Below are 23,723 nucleotides of genomic sequence, written 5' to 3'. Positions count from 1 at the left end.
TGTTTATATAGGACAGACAACTCAATATTTAGAAAATAGATTAAAAGGTCAACAATACGATAAAAAAATGAAACTGCATCAACAAACTATGAAATGTCGAAGAATCAGATTCAATTTTAAAAATTTTTGTACCGAAATTACATACAAGAAATTTTTAGAAATAATTCACGCAAGTACGAGACAGCTGACAATAATCAAAAACAGTTTAAGTAGAATTTCTCATTAATTTCAATGCAATTACGAATAATTTAATCGTTAGCTGATATCTATTTAGCATGTAACAACCAAGGAGAAATTATTTTTTGTAGTTAAAATAAACTGTCATTTCGATATTCATGTTGTAGGTGATCTACTGATTAATATAACTATGGAAAACTTGGGATGAAGTCCTTGCGAATAAGTTGTGAACATTTTATTTATGGGACAGTGGCAACACGAAAGTGTACTTTTTATAATATAGATTTCGAGTTTTCGGATACTTATATATTCATCATCCGGGAGTGGAATTATCGTCAAAGTGCAATGTAAAAATATTGAATTGAATTTAAAAATTATTCATATTAGTTAATTGAGAATTGCGATGGCCTGATATTTTCTTTTCTTTTCAAAACCAATTCATATAATTCCAAAACCAATATTTATATTGACACGTGACATAAATATGGTCTTGTTGCTATTTAAATTGTTGTGAATTTTTAATGGTTAGATTATAGATGACATCAAATTTTTATAGATTAGATTAGGTCGTTATGGATGAAGTTGGATCGGCAATTGCACATCTGTCATGATATACATATTGACAAATGTATTTTTTATTACAATTTGAACAAGGAATTTCATTAACTATGTTAGTCAATTTACTGGTTGGTGTTCTATCTTTGATTATAGTAAATGGGTAATCAATGTTACTGTTAGATGTATTATATAGAATTCGTTTCAAAAGATATAAAGAATATAAGTTTTCATAAAAGAGTTTGAAGTATTTTTATGTTCTTTTTATGAAATATTGGATTAGAAATGTGAAGGACTATTTGATAGAATTAATCTTGGTGTTACATGGATGATATGAATGATAATTGATATATATTTAAGTACTTGTTAATTTCCTATATCAGTCAATTAAAATTTTATTATCTTCGTTTCTAATAAATCTAGTGCCATGAAAAGTATTTCAGTATTTTCCTTTTCTATAATGAATTATATATGAGGATCGAAACTATTGAAGTAAAATATTAAATTATCAATTTAATTATATGTAAGGGGTAAATTATATCATCCACATAATTTTTAACGAAAAATATCTCAGTTATAATAAATTCCAAAATATAATCCATTACATCATTTGCTAATATAGGGCACATTGAAGAACCCAAAGATTTGTTGAATTATTAAAAATCAGTCGATTTGTGTTTTAAATATATTTAAGTGAACATCACTGAATTATATTACATATAAGCCTAAGAAAACATAATTCTGTGGTAATACCACGTTATTAAAAGTTTCATTAATTATGATAAGTTTTGATATAATATTCATTGTTATAAATATAAGATTTTGTTAGAATTTCACTTAACCATAGTGAAAGAGGTTCAATTGGTGTTTGAAGTATGTATTAATGCAAAAATTGGTCTAGCTGATAACATAGATTTATAAATTTTTGGTGTATTTCTACATAATTTGTAGTAATAATTATTGATAGCACTCAATATTTCTTTATAAATAAAATTAGACACGGATTTATAGAATTTAGTTGACTGTGTGGTTCAGAGGTATAGTTCATATTTGAAAAGGAAAATAGTCTTAGAATTATTAATATAGAGAATGCCATGGTATCTGGTAGATCAGGAAAATTTGTTTAATTTCGAAAAACTCGTATAAACTTATATCGAAGATTAAATATTAAAATATGAATTCTGCAGTTTGAGGTACTCGGTATCTGTTTATATAATTGATTACTTTCAGACGATCACACGTAGAGCGATATATTTAGCACCTAATTTCACTCCCAAATAACCTAATTAAAATTTTTCTGTTTATTCCAATAAATAAGATTTATTTTTATCATTCATCGGTCTAAAATGAAAATTAGCATTCAATATTGGATATGCCACCTATTTTATTAGCAGACACAATATCTGTAGTAGTAGTAATAAATAATTATTTTTCAGTCTGTGTGTTTATAATTTAAAAAAAATATGTATGCATATCATGTTCTGAGTATCTACTCACAACAAAAACATGTAGAAGGTGATTAAACTGGAAAAAATACAAACGAATGTGATGAAAAGAAAAGCAGGATCTGTTCAGAATTGTTTGCTCATTAGCATGGATCAAGCGTTGTTTTGAATATAACGCGAGGGTGTGTCATACACTATTATTCAGACGATTATGGTGCACGCGGCGCTCCTTTTCTCTCTTCCTTCGATGCCAATGAATAAATCGAGCTGCACGTTGTACGGATACGATACGTGATCTTGCAATAATTAAAACTGGTTCGTTCCGAACGAGGGGACAAAACAGTCTAATTAACTGCGTTTTCACAGTTTACTAAAAGATAATATACGACTATAAGGAAAATAATAACCAAAAAAATAGGTCTATTAATGACATAGGTATTTAGTCAAATATATAAAAATAATAATAAGTATACACAAAAATTTACTAATTGGATGAAACATGGGTAAACGCTGGACCTACTAAGGATAAGTTTTGGGTGGACTCCACCAAACAATAATTAGAAATAAAAAATCAATTAACATAAATAACTAAATTTTTATTTTATTTTTTTAATGCTGAGATGTGTGGTTTTGGTTTAACCCTTGTACAGAAGTATCACCCTCTTGTATTAAACCTTTGGATTCTTCCACTTCCAATAAACTCTTCCATCCACCATGCCGTTTTAAAACATTGATATCAGCAACAGCGTTAGCCAACAGCGTTGACAAAGTCCTTCTGAAGCAATGTACGTTGTACTTTTTTGGATACTCAAGATTGAGGAATTCAGCAGTTTTTTTAGGTGACCCTCCAACAGTGTGTCTTCCAGGCCTTTGACCTACGCATTTTCCTTGTCTGTAGCCTACCAAAAGTGCTTCTAGTGCAAGACGTTTTCGCAAATTTTTATATTTTCTGAACGCATCCAAATATTGCACCGCATTGCTGTTAATCACAGTAAAAATCCGTGGAACATGTGTTTTTGTGTGATTAATAAAAACCACACTAACTGAGAACCAGTATCCTCTACATCGTCTACTTCTAAATTATAAATGTCTTCCCTTCGATAACCTCTTTGTCTGGGGCGTCTCTCATAAATGTTTCAACTCCTTCCTCCAACTCCGACTGGTTTGGATGATAGTCTAAACCATTAATTTAAAATAACGGGAATTGTTGACATTCTCATTAACCATAATCATTGATTTGACCATCGAGTATTTATACCATAATGGAGAGCTATTTAATGTTTTTGACTGGAAATTTAAGGTTTGAAAAGATTGAAGAATTTGAAAAAATAATAATAAAGAAGCTAATAATCCACATACAGTTTTTTATTTTATTTGAAATATACACCTGAGAAATTTATTTCTTGAAAAGAACATCATTCAGGTGTGCACCATCGCGCCATCTTGTTGAAACCATGTCGTAAGATTGTAGGCCTCAAATTGTTGCAGTTACGGAAAGAAAAAATCTTACATACTACTACACCTACTTAAATTAATGTGGCGGTGGAGTGGCTCAGTAACTTCCTCCTTTCCCGTTCCGTGATGACGGGGAAGGAGGAGTGAAACTAAGTAACTGATCAAAAAATCAAAGGAGTAAACCTGGATAAAAGAATCCGCAATCCTACGTTGTTAGCCACCTTGGCTATGGGATGAATGGCTGCATGTCAGACAGTCTAGAACGGTGCCACTGGAATACCAGGCGACCTCCCAGAGTATCCAGCATTAACGAGATAAGGGCGCACTGCCTCGCCGGACCTTTTTTGCGGCACTACTCGTGGGAATCATATGAATTCTATAAAAATTAAAAAACGCCGAAGAAGGAACACGTTTTCTGGGACAGGTGCATCTCTGTCTAATGAAAATAAGAAAAAACACGTTGATGAGGAAGTTGTGTCATCGGATAACGAATTGATGAGGAAATTAAAATAGTAATAGTTAACTGAAATACCGGAAGATACCATTATTGGAAGATGGCTTAATGCGAGTACCGTAGCCAAGGTGAAGTCGGGTAAAGAAGCGATGAAAAGTTGGTTCTAGAGAAAGATGTTGTAATGATTAATTGACATTAATTAACCTATTTGAATCTGTGCTGCTTACGCAACAAACCTTTCATTAGCTCATCTTACGGCATGTAGACGAATTAAAGCTTCGGATTTGAAAAACTGTACAAGTGTTAGGGAAGCACCGCTTTCAAATAAGTGCAAACAATCTATAGTTGTGGTTGCATTTAATTATATATGTCGTGATATGAACTTTTGGGAACGAATTGTCTTCACAGATGAAAAAGCATTTAAGTATAACGGATGTATTTGCGTTTACAAACCACCAAATTCAAGAATTAAAGTATGTTGACGGTAGTAATATTCAGTAAGTTTTTGGGCTTGGATGAGTATCAATGGGTCTGGCGTTTGTTGGAGATTTGGTGGAAGGTTTGACTCTGAAGCTTACCTCAATATTCTAGACAATATTATGTTGCCATCATCAAACTTACGATGGAAACAAGACTATTCATCAACATGATAATTATCCTGAACACACCGCCCGCATATTTCATAAATGGTTTCAACAAAACAATTTATTTTTACATTCTATGGGTTAATTTACTCGCGAGTGTTAGATAATCTAACATCTATAATACCTCATATTAGGTCTATTGGCCAACTGACAGAGCAGTATTCTTTGTTTTCCAGGGCTTTATTTATTTTCTGCGTGAGGCGGTGAATTTGTTGCACTGTCAAATGTTTTTGTATGAATCCTTCTGTGGAGGAAAGTCTTCAGTTATTCTTTGTAGGAATAATTTTTCAAGGAGTGTGGACATTGTAGGTAGAAGGCTTATTGCACGGTATGATGACAATATTGAGACTTTATCGTGGCCGGCAAATAGATAGTATCCTACGTTTTCAATTATTATTATGAAATTTTTAAAACTAACTCACTTATGACGCGGCCTGTAATATAAAAGGTCTTGGGAAGCTATCTAATCCCTCCAATACTGGAGATGGATGTATCCTCCAAATCATTACAAGGTCTTTACTGAAATCAGACAGAAAAGCAACGGATTCACAGCTTTAGTATGAACTAGTACAATTTTTTCCAATGTTTTCATTCTGTAGCTCTGTTCGGTAATAACATAATAACAATAAGACCTCATTGTTTTAGCTTGTTGTTGTCCAGGTGTCGATATCTACATAATCTCTTCTAGGTCGATTCAGAAAAAGAAAAGAAAACATTCTATAGTATCTTTATAAATCATAATGGTAATCAGAATGATCTGAACTAGAGTCATCATTTCATTGTATTATGAAGGTTTATAAAGAGGGTGATACCACAAGCTAATCTTCTTTCATAACATGTTCAACACAGTTTTTCCAAAGCTCTTGGCGGTCTACTGCTAGAACATTCTTTACGAGTTCTACAATCTCTTTACTCAGTTTTGAAGACTGATTACATCAACACACATCACACAACACACATCAACCCCTTTCGTGACTACTCGATAAATGTAAAATGTATTTACTCTAGTTAATTCAGCAATTCTTATTATGATTGCATTATCCAATTGCTTAATATTTTCCTTTTTTAAACTTTCGAATATTTTTAAAATATCTTGCTGTGTTTATATTTATGTATTTGAATATTTTAGGTAAGTTTTTGAATCAGCATACATATGTTAACGGTTGTTACCTCGAGGCCTGCCATTATTTGAATATGTTTCAGTATTTTTTATAAATCTACCATATGTGTAATGATTCATGTTATTACCAGTAATTTTGTAGGTATAATTTGTCAGTTTTCTCTTTAATATTCTTTATAACTAAAGGCTATTTTGAGTATTTAATGTCAGGTTTATTAAATGTAACCATATATTTTAAAATAAATTCTAATATTCAACTTGCACTACTATATTCTCTGATATTATATTATGATTTCGATTACTGACAAAAAACTGACACATTTTTACAGAAAGTCATGTACATTGATATACTAACTCAAATTAAAAAATGTGAGCTGATTTTTGATGGGTAAATAGGTGGCGCTGATTATAGAGGGTATTCGCTTGAATTTTACGCGCTGATTTGAAAATAACTGTATAGTAATGCTTTAAATAATGCACCGTGATAATGAAATTAGTAGTATTAAAATAATGAAACGATTAACAAAACAGAATCTCGTTAAATTAACTTTATTATTTAGCTATTTATTTGGTTTAGATAATACATATATTCTAATATGAAAAAAAAGTAGAATCATGTAACAATAATGAAATAGTATAAAAAAAACATTTTGGTTGATTAAAATAAAATATTGAATTTTATCCGTAACAAATATAATAATTATAGCGATATAATTAGATCAATAAAAATATTAGAATAATAAAAAAAATATTTCGGTTCATAAAAATAAAATATTGAACTTCATTAGCAACTAATATAATAGTTATAGTCATATAAAAATATCAATAAGAATAATAAAATAATTGAAAATAAAACATTTTGGTTCATAGAAATAAAATATTGAACTCTATCCGCAACAAATATAATAATTATAGTTTTGTTCCAATATCATTGGTAATTAGCTTATGCAAGCAGGTACAGAAATATATCAAGTTCTTAATAAAAAATAAAAATCTAATAAGATATTAAGGATTGCACAGCTTTTCACATGAATATAATCAAACGTCAGTCACAACTTTGATAATTTCTTATACAGTAAGTGTTTAACTTCAGATCTCAATCCCATAGTACAATCAGCGCCACGTATTATCCCTACAGAATTCAGACCATATTTTAAACGTACCGTCCATAAGAGATGTTCCTCCTTCTCTACACTCCATACCTCGAAGCTAAAAAGATTAGTGATGGCAACACAGCATTTTAAATTGATATGATACAAATTAGTGGTACAACCAGACACTTCACATTTTTCTTCTTAAAAACTAATTTTCAGCAAGTGTTTGTTTTTTTGGGTATTCTAGTTATTACAGAGAATGTAGGGTATAAATCCATTGAACTAATCCCTTCAGGATTAGTAAACAATTAGATAAAACTCAGATTTGATTTATTTGTCTTGACATTGAAATTGAAATTAAAATTTTTTCAAATGTTGACATAGCCCGAGCTGATGCCTTGGCCAGAGAATGCCGGAGCTTAAGATGATATCAGAAGGTTCACTTTTCGGTTCATTCGGATGAATGATCACTCAATTGAATGTTTTTTCATTCCACGCTCCCAAGACACACACAAAATGAACTTTATTCGCTCATTTCCTCGAATATGTCATCAAACGAACTCGAGAGAACGTTCTCTTCATGTTCATAAGATTCATTTTTCGTTCATTCGGAATGCGAATGATTGATGCCGAATGTCGAAATCCAACATCGCTGGATTGGTTCACTAATAAATTCATTTATTACTTTTGATTCATTTAATGCCTAGACGTTTCATTCTTAATGAAAGATGCTGAATGAAAGACAGAAATGAATAAAAAGTGAAACATCTGATATCACCTTTACGGTACATTGCCGAAACGCTTGAGGTAGCAAAGTCTACCATTCACGATGCACTCCGGCGTTTTCAGGAGACTAGTAGCTACGATAGGAGGGCCGGCAATGGGCGACCAAGGGCAACAACGGCAGTAGACGATAAATTTATTACGCAGTAGGTATTGAGAGACCAACATTTAACGGTACCTGAGGTTCGGGAGACTCGAAAAACACGTCTAAGTGCAGACACAGTACAGCGGCCTCTGCTCCTGGAAAAGCATCGAAGAGAAAGGCGATTCTTTGCCGATCAGTATTCTCCTTGGACTTCGGAGCAATGGAGAACTGTTTTATTCACGGATGAGTCTCGATTTGGTCTATACCACTCAGACGACTGAGATAGAATGTGGAGACGACCAGGGAGCGATTTTATCAATGTACCATTCATGAATCACGGTCGTTGGAAATAGATGAGTTATAGTTTGAGGTGGAATTAAATTCCACGATATAATGAGATGCTATGCTCGTGGAGTACGTCCAGATTTTAATTTCTTTGATGCTTGACAGGGTTATAACCCTTAGCCGTAGCAGAGGGAGTGAGCGATACCACTACATAAATTGCTAGAAAGCCTAATAAAAATGAAGTTTTAAAAATGTGTTCATTTATCATTTTTTCCTTATTTTGTATTTTTTTGTAAATAATCAATACAAAATTAACTAATTCCTATCATAAATTACAAAGATTAATATATTTAACAAAATTATAAGACCAAATCTAAGTGTACGGTTTTTTTGTTGTTGGGTTTATAATAAAAAGGTCGGTTCAATTGAATGGCAAAAACGGCTGTATCCTGCCTAAGCAGAGTTAAGTTCTTGTTTCGCTAGGATAGCGAATTTAAAAGACAATAGGTACCTATGACTTTCAAAAATTTTGATTTTATGATTTTCAAAAAGCAAAGCGGGCTAGAATATGGCGAAATGTAAAATAATTGTTGATATCGGATACTTCCTAAATCAGTAATAGGTCATAATATTTCCACCCGCCAGGAGAGTCAAATCTATTTCCACGAAGATTCAACAACAAAGACAAGAAAGTAAAGGTCTATCAAGATACTTATGTTCGCAGTTTTCTGTCTTAGTACACGATTAGTGAATGCAATTAAGTTTGTAGATTAACGTACTATTACAGCAATATGGTACACTACAAAATATTCAACTGCAGTCACGTCATCCTTGTATTATAAAAGAGTTTGCACGATTTAATGAGCTAATCTCTGCTCTTGCTCTCTCTCCTCTCTCTCTCCTCTCTCTCTCTCTCTCTCCTCTCTCTCCTCTCTCTCTCCTCTATCTCTCCTCTCTCTCTCCCCTCTCTCTCCTCTCTCTCTCCTCTCTCTCATCTCTCTTTTCTCTCTCTCTCCTCTCTCTCTCTCCACTCTCTCTCCTCTCTCTTTCTTCTCTCTCTTTCTTCTCTCTCTCTCTTCTCTCTCTCTCTGATGAATTTTTAATGTATTTTTTTTGGATCTTACTGTTTCTAAAATATCTAGATTTTTATGATATATGTTTTCTTCTATTCCATGGTTTGTTAATGCATTTTCATTTTTTTTATCGTATTGATGACCTTTTAGTCTATTCTTTGAATATTGAGATATCTGCCCAACTTTAAGAGCATCACAATTATTACAAGTAACCTCATATATAATACAAATTTTATTTTTTAGTGTTTTAGATTTTGGGACAACAGAAATATTTTAATAATGTCCTTTATGACATTCTAATATACAGGGTGTTTAAAAAAAGTGATCCTGTATCTAGGATGGATAGAAAACTGAAAAATCTTTGGGGTTTACTCAATAAAAAATTTATATATACACATTTTTTACGATTTTGTCGCAACTACTAGCAACGTTGAATTGAAATTTTATACGAATATGTTTTGGAAGCTGATACATCCAATGAATTTGTTTTTATGCCTGACACAGGGCTGTAGTTACACGGTTTGTACCAAGTAGTATTGAACATAACTTTTTCAATATTAGACTTATTTAGGAAAAATTTCAAGGGAACTTAAACAACATTCAATTTCACACCAAAATGTACTCTTAATATTTGTATTAAATTTCAATAAAATATTTCAGCAAAATTGTGAAAAATATTTATTGAATCTTGAAAATTTTTCACTGAGCAAATCCCTAATATTGTTCAGTTTTCTATTTATCCTAGAGACGGGATCGGTCACCTTTTTTGGAAACACCCTGTAAAGTTTTCATACATACCACATAAAATGTGTTTTCTATTTCGATGTTTCGGGTATGTTCTATTTGTTAATTGATTATAGTATGTGTCGATCCTTCTTTTGAATATGATATTGATTTTCGCACAGAATTATTTTCCTCCAATATAGTTTTTTATTTCATCATTATACATTCATAAATTACAATCTTGTGAGATATGTGCATATTATATGAAATTTTTCTTCTACGTGAAAAAAAATAGAAATTGTGTTACCCATATTTTATATGATCAAATTGTCAATAATTGCTGTGTATTAGGAATATTATTTTGACCATCCGATTCGAGAAAATTTTGTCTCTGGTTTAGACAAAATATTGTCACCTATAATAACTTGAAGCTGAAAATTTCCTTGACTAGATTTGTCTTCTTTTATTGAGTAGTATGTAAACTATTAAGTAGTTACTTATATACACCAATCAGTTATGTATGAACAGAAGATAAATCTGAATCATTCTATATAAATAAGAAAATGTGAGTTGCATAAAAACAATAATCCAATAATGCATCAAATTGCTCTATCGAACTTAACGTACTTCATCCTGATAGAGTCGAGGGGTTGCGAACCCTTCCTTATATAAGTTCAGCGTATGAGTTGATATTAGCATTCCTAGGGGGTTAATTCAATAAAACACTTTAATTGAATCCAAAATATATCAGTGTACAGCCCTGCTCTTCAAAATCTCAAAAAATTCTATTCATTGTTAAAAACTTTAATAATGAATTTGGTGTAAGTACAGCAAGAATATAAAATTAAAAACATCTGTATTTATGACTTATGGTGGTACGAGGGCTGCTACTTAAGTTTCGAGATAAATGAAAACAAATATTTATAATGGGATATGGCTTTATTGTTTTTTTTTTTTTATAAATATTCTCCATTGAGATCAATACACTTTTGCATGGAGATCTGCCAAAGTGAGTCCTAGAGTTGGACAAACATACGAACTTTTGAATAATTATTATCATTAAGACAAAACGAAAAATCATCAGCAACATTTAAGATTTTCTAAAATGAGCATATTATATGAAATATTGAACAAAAATTAATAGAAAAAAATATGTTTTCTAAGAATTAGTGCATTCTAGGTGTTACATTGAAAATAATTAAAAAACTGCGTATTTTGAATTTTCCACAAAAAAACCTTATAATTTAAGAAAGGTTATGTTAGGTTAGGAGACTATGACTATAATCTTCTTTTATTTGCGGTAATAAATATTTCAAGATAAACACAGGGATTGAAGATACCGTCTTTTTACCTGCAAATGTGCGCTCGATGCACCCTCCTATATAATCTGTGTCCTTTTGCAAAAGTTTGAACCAATTGTCGAAGCAGTTTTTCCATTACGATTGAGGTATTTTTGATCTGCGAAAATAATAAGAAATCAATGGGTGCCAAACAAGGACTATACGACGGATCAATTCGATGTTTTGACTGTTCAAAAACGAACTGTTGTGTGAGAGCTCGCATTGTCGTAATCGAGAATGATTCGTGGTCTACGATCTATCTATCTATATATCTATCTATCTATCTATCTTTCATATGCATAGATCCATGATTTGTCGCCTGTCACGATCTCATAGAGGTCTGAAGCATCGCGATTAAATTTTTTCAACATTTCTTGGCACCAATCGACACCAGTGTTCAAATTTTGTTCAAATTTTTATAGGGGATATCCATTACATTATTCGGAGTCACTATCTTTGCGGATAAGGGAGGTAATTTCTCATTCGTGGGCTGGAAATCAACTGCGGTAATTAGAACAACCAAGTTAGTTGATAAAAAAATGACATTATTATCGCTGTAATATAATAATCCAAATAGAGTCAAATCTACTTAACGCAGAGAATATCAGCGAGCTTAAGAAAAGAAAATCATCTACAAACATGTGGTAAGTGTATGTCACTAAAATCAGTGAAAATATAAAATTGGATTGGTAAAAAAAAAAGAATACAGAAATATTCGAGTATAATAAAATGTATATTTCCTAGTTATTTTAGTGTACGTTTTTTCAACTAGTACGGATTGCTTATATAGCCATCATATCAACACTAGTCGCATAAACTACTACATTTATGGAGAAGTGTGGGTTATTATAAATAGCATTCAGATTTTATAGTAATCTTATTTTAGGCAACAGCGAACTTTCTAAATAATTCAAGACAATCTATTTTGTATGTAACCTTTTCAAATCGTCATCGTTCACAAATTAACACATCACTGAATACGGAAATCATAAATTTTCCTGAAATGTCTAAATATTATACAGAATAATTCAGTATCGCCTCTTTATAAAATTTTAGATGTATGGTGCTTTATAGGGCCACACTCGCCAATAAATCATCTGTCGATAGATTGAAAAAGGGCATTATGTTATTACAGTTATTTGCAGCATTGATTTCAGCATCCTGTTTAGTCAAACAATCATACAATAGGGCGAAAAAGGCCCCTTTTGCACCGGTCAGTTCGTACACAATAGTGATGTTCGGCCCTATTTATTAGAGCCCTACATAGTACAATTACTGTGAAGTTAAGTACCTATGATACTAACTGACGTTGTAAATTGAAAGGTACAAGTGATCTTTGAGCTATTTTTATGGTTCATTGAAAAATTTTCGTATATTCAGACGTTCAAAAATTGGAATTCTATTTTTTAAACATTGAGCAATACGTAAGATCTATAAAATATAATGATTTATGAACTCCAGTAATTTGGTTATTTCAAATTTATATTTTTTTTGTTTATAGGCATATTTTAAGAGTAAAAAAGTATAATTATGTGCTCATAGAACAGTAATCATTAAACATGTTAAAGGTAAATAGGATATAAACCTTAGTGATTGAAGTTTCGGTGATGAAAGTATGATTTACACCAAGATTAAATGATAATGGGTGTTTGTCCTTCAATGGGACTAATTTATTTGGCAAGTTTCAAGACAATTTACAGGTGAATATTACGTAAAAATTATATTATCAGTAAGCAATACAAGGTAGCCCAAAGAAAGCGGAATGGGAAGGTATGATTAGCAGAAAAAAATTTATTGTCATGAAGACAACTTTTGACGCAGAAAGTATATCTTTATATATTTATGTAACTCCGAATGTCTAAATTGACCTTTTCCTCATACACGGAAATGATGGGGAATATTCAAATTTTATTTTCAATTGTATTTCAAACAATTTTAGTGATTTTCAACTTGGTCTAAATTGATAGATTAAAAATTAACAATTCATAATCGAGGTAATCGAAAATTTTTACGGTTTCGTAGACAAAAAGCTGCACTGGCGTCCATAAATTGAGTGACACCTCATAATTTGTAGTAGTCTTAGAATTTTCTATTTTGGCCCGTTATTTTAAAACTTCAATTGCAGTTTACTGACTGATTAAAAGAGCCAAGAAATATTAGTCTGAAATCGAATGAGAAAGTGTTCCGAGCGAATCAAATTAGGTGATTATAGCGAAAGATTGACTAATTGTTCTGCAACAACAGCGAAGGAATGGACAGGTACTTTGACATCATAGAACAAGCCGTTTTCTATCAAGAAATGCTGTCCTTTTTTCACATCAGAACATCATAATATTGACTAGTTATAGTATCATCCCCTTTTTTTAAATAATCAATGATTACACAAATGGAATCTCGAAGCACCGTTGCTATCATCTTATTAGCCGGAAAAAGCTGTTTTTGCATTATTGGAAGCTCGTGCGTCCTTTATACTCAAATTTCAGGTATATAATCGTTTCAGCTACTTTATTGCCGAAAAATTTCACTTCACAGATTACATTAAAAGATATCGATATATTCGGTAGAATTTATAATACTAGCGACATCTAACAAACCGTCTATTCACGTGGACTCATCATCTTCACTGTTCACCAATGTGAACATCGAATCGTGAACATAAATGCATTTCTATTGATCGAAGCTGTCGGAAGGCGTCTGTACATTTTTTTCGAAATATTTCTGCCAGACAGCCTGCGATAAGCAGTGGCGTGGCTCGGTGATATTCATTTTAGTCATAAATTTCTTTAAATAAACAGAAATATGGCGTTCTTTATTCCTGTCAGCGATCGTAAAGAAGGTCCAATAAACAAATTGCTTACTGTTATTAAAGGTCTGAAGTTAGAGAAAATTTATTATATTGAGAAGCTGTGCAAAGAACAGGGTCATACTCTTCTCGGACTAGTTCCTTACTATTTCTTATTTAACCCTATAAAATTCATATGGGCAAACGTAAAATCAGAATTACGAAAATGTAATCAGTCTCCAGAACTGAGTAAAGAGATTGCAGAACTCGTACCCTTACAGGCAGATACATTTTACTCGTCCACTTACGTTTTATAATTTAATATGTTGTGGCAAGTTAACGATGTATAATAATGACTTTTTTCCAAGTCTAAATAACGGCGTAAAATGCCGTCAAATTTATAATGATTCGATTGCCTATTAACGAATACTATCTCGCATAAGATATAAAAATTTTTTAAAGTATTCATAAAAATATTAAATTCATAATCTACGCCTATGATAGATCAAGCAAAATTGTCGGCAAGGGTTTTCATAATATGCAATTGAAATTGGAAGAACTATAAACGCAGGCATCGTTGTTAACTCAAAAAATCCGTATGGTTAAAATTCCTTATTCGGTTTCTGCGTTAGTTTTTAGATTTGACAACATTATTTCAAAAGTCTCTTAGACTAAGCATGTTCTTTCGTATTACTTCTAGTGGCGTCACCAGGAGAAATAAATTTCACTTACACTCAGTACTCATTTGTTACAAGCAATGCAACACCCTGTATCTCATTGAGGACAAGGCTTATCACACATTTTTTGTAGGAACTTCTCGACTTAAAATGAAGTGACAAAGCGACCACTACAATATTTTAGATTACTTAGGAAACACTTATAAAATTTCATTTTGATCTCTAATTAGATTTTCACAAAATTTCATTTGCTTGATGTTGTTTTCGGGAAATATTTACAGTTTTTACTCTAAATATTCCAGTTCTATCATTTACTTCAACTTCTCCAGCTATGAATTTGCTAGAACCAGGCCCAGAATTTTTAATACAACAATATTAATAATAATGGATTTTATTGATGATATAAGTGACCACCAAAATATCATTTTATTATGTCTTTCCGTACATGTTATAAGATTAGCTTAAGACGCAATAAGAAAGAACCACAAAAATTTAGAATTCATTGTAGTGTTTTATTTCAAATTACACTCGTGAATTTTTAAAAATTAGTTGACGAAAGAGTTAACGTGCCGTAGTCTTTTTTTCAGTGTTGTGTCTTGTCTTCATTTTTCCTTTATGCTTAAGCAAAAGAAACAAGTGAAAAACTGTAAATAAAAGGGCAACTAAATAAAACTGCAAATTAAAATCTAACCATTTATTCGTATAAGAATTATAACATAGATTTAGGTACTTGACACAAACTCAAAACAAGCAAAACAAAAATTAAAATTTCAAGTTAATTTCTATGCATGAGCAAAATAAACAGTACATACAAAACTAGGCTAAAAACAAACACGAAACACGATAATTATTAAAATTAATTAAATATAATATCACTATTCAACTTGTAGGCATAGCCACACAATTTTCAAATATATTCAATAATCGCATAGCATGTTGATCCTAAAAATCCCTTATCTCTAGAACATGAGAAGATATAAAAAAAGTTTTAAATAAAAATATCTAGTAATCGTTTTAAGTTGCTTTCAATGTTTCGCATAGAAGCCAAGATATTTACAATAAACGTTATGCAGCATAATAAAAGATTACTAAGTTTCCAACCATATCTACAAACTGTACTGAATAATCAGAAGTACGATATTTTCTTTTAATTCATATAAGAGTTATAAACATTCACTTTTATAGAATAGAAATATTCTACTTCGATACTATTACTTTTTTCAATTTTTATAAATTTCTTAATATGCTGCATGGTTAGCTATAACTTTAAATCGTTTATTGCAAATATCTCTGTTTCTGAATTTTTATCCCTTGTTTAGGTAATTTTATACTTTCGCGGTCCCCTCGTTTTTTGGCTCTAGGAAATCTAAAAATCATCTGATTTCGATGAATTTGTTTTATAAAATATTCGTTTTTACGGCGAATTTACCAAAAAAAAAATTAGAATAAAAAAATTAATACTGATATTGGTTTCAGGGCCTTAAATGTTCATGACAATGTACTCATTCACTCATAATTGTTGATAACTTTTTTCCAAATAATCAAATGAAGTTGCTATATTTTTTTTTTCATAATCTATACAAAAAAATGTTATGTTATTACAATTAAAAATAATAACAATTTCTCTTAAAATTAACCTTTTCTCACTTATATTCGTTTGTACCTTATTTATTAAGTAATCATCGAAGTTAAATGAACAAAAACATTCTTAAAATCACTTATTGTAATCAAGTTTTCAATATCAAAAGTTAACTTTGAAAAATTGAAAATTTTCACCATTAAAAAATGGTATCATACTAAGGTTTACTGTTAGAGATAAAAAATGAATAAACAAACATTTTTCAATTTTTTTTTTTCAAAATGTTCGTTTTTTGTGTAGATTAACAAAAAAAATATATAAACTGCGTTTTATGATTTGTAAAAAAGTTATGAACGATTACATGCGAAGAAATGCCTTTGTGATCACATTCAAAGTCATAAAATTAAATGAAATCTGAAGGTAAAATATTTCCCATATTATTTTTCATAAATGCGCCGAAGATTGTAAAAAAAATCATCGAAACCATGTTTCGATTTTTTAGAGCCAAAAAATGAGGGGACCGCAAAAGTATAAAATTACCCTCGAATCAAACTTTTTTATCAAATACATGTTCTTGAAATTTTCAAAAAGACAACTTTTGGAAATTTTTATTCTTTCCACCCACCCCCAAGTTTTATTGAAATGTATAAAGACAAATATATTTTGGTTCATAAATATAGTCAACTGACAACCAAAGCCACATCAGAATTTAAAATTTTTCTAACGCAAAGGTGCATAAGCGGAGCGGCATCAGTTAATATCAATTAATACCTTGAAAAACATACCGAGAAGAGGCATGGCATTACCTACAGCCATCATCATTGGAAATGTGAAGATCAAATATTATATATATATATATATATATATATATATATATATATATATATATATATATATATATATATATATATATATATCAATTGAAAAAGCGTAGATGATCTTACTAAAGAAGAAAAGTTCCTGCATAACTACAGGCTCATTCATCTCCCCCTCCCCACGATATGACTCCTAGAACTAACCACGATCCTACCAGAAAATAGTATGGATTTAGCAAGTAATGAAGCGCCGAAGATAAGGTTCTCAAGATACTCGGAAGCACCACTCAAAGATTCAACCGGAATCAATAACCTGGAGCCATCTTTTTAGATGTCAGCAATGCCTTCGATGGTGCCTGGCACCAATGACCGATATTTAAGATAAGAGAAGCCGGATATTCCTAAATTAAGCTGTTTCACTTATTAATTCCAAGAATGTATTCGTGTCTGTCTAATATCTGTTCTCACCCCTCTGTGTGTTTGCTGCCTTGCAAGCACATTTGTGTTCGTTGTATTTACCTCTCTGAATGACAGGATTTGATGTTATCTAGACATTTAAGGTGAGACAATTATATTTTCCTACCATGATTTGATAAATTTTCAAAATTTGGTAACGTGAAACATCTTATTTCTTAATAGTTCTTCAATGAATTCCAATCAGCAACTCGTATCCAGACGATAATGTTAAGAAAATTAATAACAATTGTTTGTACAATATTATATCGGAATGGATTTAATTCGTTTAAAATCTATATGAAATCAAGATTTCTGAAAAGTGAGTAATATTTTTCTATCATGCATAGAAATATACTTATTACAAAAAATAGGTATTTCTGTGAATATTCGCAAAATTTTTGTTCAGTTAGTTTTGTTTTGTGGTTACATAGTTCTACAAATTATCTTGTATGGATACCAATGTGAAAACAGAAGCCTACAACCTCATAAATCACACTATTAAGCTAACTGTCAAATTAACAAACAAATAACCGGCCAAAAATTTTTCTATTAGAATTGTAAACATTGAGACAAATCCATGTCTTATACGATAGGAATATCAATCTTAGCTTACTAGTATAGTTAGGTGGTAACTTATATTTATTTCTTTTTCACTTAACGGAATTAATGAGAAATTAGTTATTAACCCATCCTCGCTCACGGTGTTAAATTAATTAAACGCAGATTTTGTGCAAATCTTGCCCAGACTCCATGATTGCCTCAAAGATTCGGCAACGCTATCATTTACGTGGTTGAAAATATGCATTTATTCAAAACTAACATGTCCATATGCCCCACGGGGAATAATTTACAGAAAATTCTTTGTATTATGAACATTCCTATTCTACTGGTACTCTAAGTAAAGCAACGAAAAAAATTATTTCAAAATTTTTTATTTTACAATGCGTTTCTATCAGCGGAGACAAAAATATTTATAAATACATGCCGATATCTAGGAAAATTTGGAAAATTTATAAAAAATAAAAGTAGTGGTAACAACTTCATATAGAAAATCAATTTTTCATCTACTTACTTTCATTTAAAAAGTATAGGGAAGACTGGGAGGGGTTGATAGTTTGGGAGCCTTGATACACTTTCAAATTTGGCGGTTGATTTGTTAGCGTAAAACTCATTATTATTGTTTTTTGTTTTGTCTTTGTGTTATTATTATAAGTGATGTTAGGTAATCTATATTCACAACTTTTAAGAGATCGAGCATGTATGGGAGGCTTAATAATCTTACTATAAGGGAGTGTTGATACGTATATCCGTGGAAAAGAAAACACCGATAGAAAGCCAACCTCTCCAGAGTGGGTGAAAGCGGCAGTCATAGAAGTTATATATAGATGCTCTCTAAAAACTACTGCAATTAAATAAAATGCAATTAACTTATGAAATATTGGACTACTGTAGTCAATCAATTTTTTAATTGTGACCAAACTAGTGTATGTACATATTGGCAAAATAATTACACGCTTAGAACAAAAGTAGGTTTTCAAAAGTTACAACGTTCACAAAAGTGAACGGGATCAAACGATGACCAAGCTTTGCCCTTTTAATGCACTCAATTGTATACCTCCTGGTTTTGAAGTTGGATATGGCTCAAATAATTTTGCACCTGATGATAACGATAACGAGTAGAATAATTTGAAACTAAACGTGAAGAAAAGCAATTTTTAAACGGCATTAAAGACGTAAAAAAACCTGATATATTACGTCAGAAAAGTAATTGGAATTATATAAGAATATTTGGTTATTTTTATAAGACGCGAAAAGCCTGTCTATCTCTTCGTTCCTTCTGATATCACCAACCAATCAATGGCTCAAGCTGAAGATATTACCAGATTTTGTAGATGGAACCGCAAGAACTAGCAGAAATTTAGTTAATGCTCTAAATAGATAAGCCAAAGATTTATATGACATTTTAGTTAGTTAGTGGTTTCGTACGGATCGTTTTATTGGAATTTAAAAACTCTTCAAAATTATGAAACATAAGAAATAATAAAAAGGTGTGGTAAATAAAGCTTCCCTTGATGTAGGAAACTTAATACTCCTTGCATTTTATCATAAAAAAAACGAATTGTTCAAAACCTGTTCAACGTTGAGTATTTATAATGGTTTATAATAGTACCTAAAAGTACTTATGTACTTGTTCAATTCTTACATGTATATTATTTAGAGTTTCCTAGCATTTTTGTGTGAATTGCAAAACCAACTGTATCTTCAAGGGAATTTCCAAGTCCACCAACTTGACATATCTACATAGAGAATGATAAATTATGCTTCTAGACCATTAGGTTTCATACAAGATAACTTATAAACTTTATATTTTGAAAAATATTTACACTTACATATATGCGCAGAATCCAATTTTCACAACACACAAGAAGTATGATTATATTCAAATATCATGCTCCATAAAATATGATAGATATATAGTTTAAGTTAATGACACAATAATATACGCGACAATAGAACAATAATAATATTGATACAAAAAATATGTACAATATAAACTCATTTCAAAATAAAAACATAAAAATATTTACATATTTAGAAAAGCAATTCAAATTTCAATAACTGTGAACAATAGATAATTAATCATAGTTTTTACTTGTTGATGAAATTATTTATGACTCATTATTCAAACAAATTACCAAATTATATATAAAAATATTGAACAGTTGTTTAACTGGATTATTAAAGAATGATTCAACATGTATTTGTACATAGTTATTAACTTTTCATAGTGTGTCCAATTCATATAAATTAAGTGATATGCTCAAGCAGCATCAACCGAATTTCCTGTTATTTTTTTTTTGTAAACTTTTCAAAATAAACAAGCTGCAATGTGCAGTTGGGTAATATTATACTATAACTTCTGTAAGTATAATCAAATTCATTGCATTTTACATCATAGAGACTTGGAGAGATAATATATGGGTCTACATCACATATTATAAATTGAACTTTGCGACTTGCCCTTCTCCAATTGTCTCACTAGAATCATAGCGCTTCCCCACAACGGTTGTAATAGAAAAAAATTAGATAAAAGTAATATCGCACTTCACAAGCACTAGCAAAAGATGAGTATATATGGAATATGATTTAATTAATTGTTGATTATGTTAAATAACATACAATATTCTCATTATATTCACGGGGTGTAATCTAAATACTGCCTTTTTGCAAATACATGTCCCAAACAAAATGGATTCAAATTGTAAATTTATAGTTACTTACTTGCTTCAAAGGAAACAAACATTTCTGGATTCAAAATAAGTAACACAATTTATTTTCACTATTATTTGGTACATGATGTAGCATTCTCGTTTTTTAAAATATTTATATATACAAAAACAAAAATATCACCAATACAAAACAAGTACTTTGATTATATTTCTTTTTGAGATTATTAGCCTTCTTAGATCATTGTTTTTTCTAATAATCATTACATAAAAAAAAAGTTAAATTTGAAAATGAGAATTTCCAAAAAAAAATATTTATTCACCTATAAGTTCTGCAAGTTATTTACTTGATATTATTCACTCTCTAATTACCAACAGTCAAAAATTAAAACTAGAAAATACTTGTATATATGATACTACGAAGAGTATTTTAAATTCAAATTTTGAAAAAACTAAATATATCTACGTATAATTAATTTTTTCGGTTATTTGAAATTTCACTAAATCGTCTTTATCAACAATGAAAAATAGAGAAATTTATATATAAATAATTAAAAGAGTTTCATATACTGTCTCTGCATCCCGTGACGTACCTCAAGATCCTGTTCGGGTCGGTCTGGTCTGTAGCCCCTCTGTTTATCTTCGAATTCTCTGAGTCTCTGATTGTATCTTTCTATTTGCTCCCTTAGAATTGCATCTTCTTGTGCAGCTCTCTCTTCATGAAACTCCAAACAGCCGACGCCATCCAGGCGCTCAGTGTCTATCCAACCGCGCCACCTGACGCAGACGCCATTCATAATGAAACTGGATTTGATATGCACCTGAAACAAGGGAAATAACCATTCAACACTTTCAATTAAAAAACTGTACTTGGAAATGAAAAATTAAGACAAAATATAAATACTCAATTTGCAAGGAATAAGACGCAAGTAGGTAGTTGTTCTCAATAATAAAAAAATTAAGTGATTGTGTTGAGAACTGTCTTAAAGTAAACAGGATTTTTAAAGTGTTGCATCTATCTTACATCTAACATAGACAGGGGTGCATATTAAGCAAACAACTCAATAAAAATTCGACTTTTTTTATCCAAACAATCGATTAAAAGAATGAAAGAACAATGTTAACATTTAGTATCTAGCAATAATCTTTTAGCTTTAAACAAATACGAGGTCTGGCTATTAAATAAAGTGACTGGTTACGAACAATAGTCTTATTATAAAAATTATTCTACATTCGAATGCTATACTTCAATATATTCCCCTTCCCTCGCCACACACCTTTTCATACGTTTTTTTCCATTGATCGAAGCAGTGCTGGAAGTCTTCTTTGGTGAGAGCCTTTAGAAGCTCTGCCGTTTTTTGCTTTACCGCTTCCATCGACTCAAATCGAGTACCTTTCAAAGCAGATCTTTTTTTAACCTTTCAAAGAAATCTGAGCAGACCTGTTGCCGCAAGAGCTTTTGATCAGGAGTCAGATTTTTTGGCACCAACTTCGCACAGACTTTTGTCATGTGTAGTTCCCCGTGTAAAATTTTTCTAACCGTGTCTTTATTGGCGTTTACAGCCTCGGCAATCATCCGGATGCTCATTCGTCGATTTGCACGGACAATTTGGTTGATTTTGGTCACTGTTTCCGAAGTTGAAATAGTCTCAGGGCGACCTGGGCGCTGGTCATCTTCAGTACTTTCTCGGCACTCACTAAAGCGCTTACACCAATCAACCACATGCGCACGAGATAGAGAATTGTCCCCATAGGCCTCTTGCAACAATTTATAGCACTTTAACAAGAATTATGAGATTTATACGTTTTTCTACATACATTCGTTCGTTTCAAACCACTACTACACAAATAATATAATAGCGACGGAAACGTTTTGGGACGTTCATAGACAAGATATCTAGATACCCAAGCACTACTCGTTTTTTACCTCACCCGTCTAGGGCTCCCTCTAAGCGGGACAGTCTCGTTATTTAATAGCCAGACATCGTATTAATTATAAAACGTCTTCCAATAGCAGATAATGGCACGGTACTATAAGCAAGCATGTTGGACGCGACGCATACATAAATATACCCGTAGTATACTTTTCGTATTATATTTTGTTTTAAATGCTGTATGCGTTTATCTTTAATGTCAATCATAGAATGAATTATATATTGTACAAGAGGAAAAAATTAAATTACAAATTCTTACAGATCGAAAATCAGGTGAAGATAATTTTATCATGTTTTCAGTTTTGAGTCCAGTTCTTTTTTTGGTATTCATTAATGATGTCACAGACTCACGAATTAATGGTAAATTCACTTCATTCTGCAATGGGCGAAGATCTCATTACAATTAAGAACAAATTTGGACATTCACTCAACAATACCCAGCTCTGATCTGATAACAAATTTCATCATCTTCAATGCCAAAAAGTTATTCAATCAGCCACCTTCAGAATTAAACATGGCAAATACATTTAATAAGTTCCGGAGATTGACAAAGGCATATCTGCTTAAAAAACCTTATTATTCAGTGGCAGGATTCTACACTCTACCATAGACTGACATATATCAATTTAATATCGAAACAATTTCAGAAAATAAATCTAAGTATAATCCATGTCACTTCAACATTAATTAATATTACCAGGAACTAAAAACTTTTATTTCATGTCAATTATTTCTTTTAAGATGATGCCCTTATCCCAACGTTGCATCCTTGACTGGAAACATTTATGTATTAGCCTTCTCAATATCAGGAATTGTGTGAATAAGCCTGAAGTCGCAATATCTCGTTGGTTTTCCATTAAGGACTTTGAATTTCGTGGTGCCAGGATATAGCCAGAGCCAACTTCCATCTCCAGCACTATCTAGATCTGCATGAAGACAATCAACGAAATTCAAACACTATTTCAGTTCTGTTCATGCGTCATAATACCAATTGAAGTAGATGCAGGCTGCTAAAAAATA

The 23,723-nt window shown here is 31.2% G+C and overlaps 1 protein-coding gene across 1 annotated transcript in view; it reads right to left on the bottom strand.

The window, feature by feature from the left end:
- Window positions 1-23,723, bottom strand: part of LOC130446758 (protein big brother-like) — a 121,222-nt gene that overhangs the window by 32,533 nt on the left and 64,966 nt on the right. Inside the window, exon 3 of the mRNA XM_056783186.1 lies at window positions 21,363-21,590. Coding sequence (XP_056639164.1) covers window positions 21,363-21,590 — 228 coding nt within the window. The remainder of the gene's footprint in view (window positions 1-21,362; window positions 21,591-23,723) is intronic.

The sequence above is a fragment of the Diorhabda sublineata genome, chromosome 7 (genome assembly GCF_026230105.1).
Source record: "Diorhabda sublineata isolate icDioSubl1.1 chromosome 7, icDioSubl1.1, whole genome shotgun sequence".
NCBI lineage: Eukaryota > Metazoa > Arthropoda > Insecta > Coleoptera > Chrysomelidae > Diorhabda > Diorhabda sublineata.
Note: the sequence above shows the minus strand (reverse complement) of the source record. Positions and strands in the feature narration are given on the sequence as shown.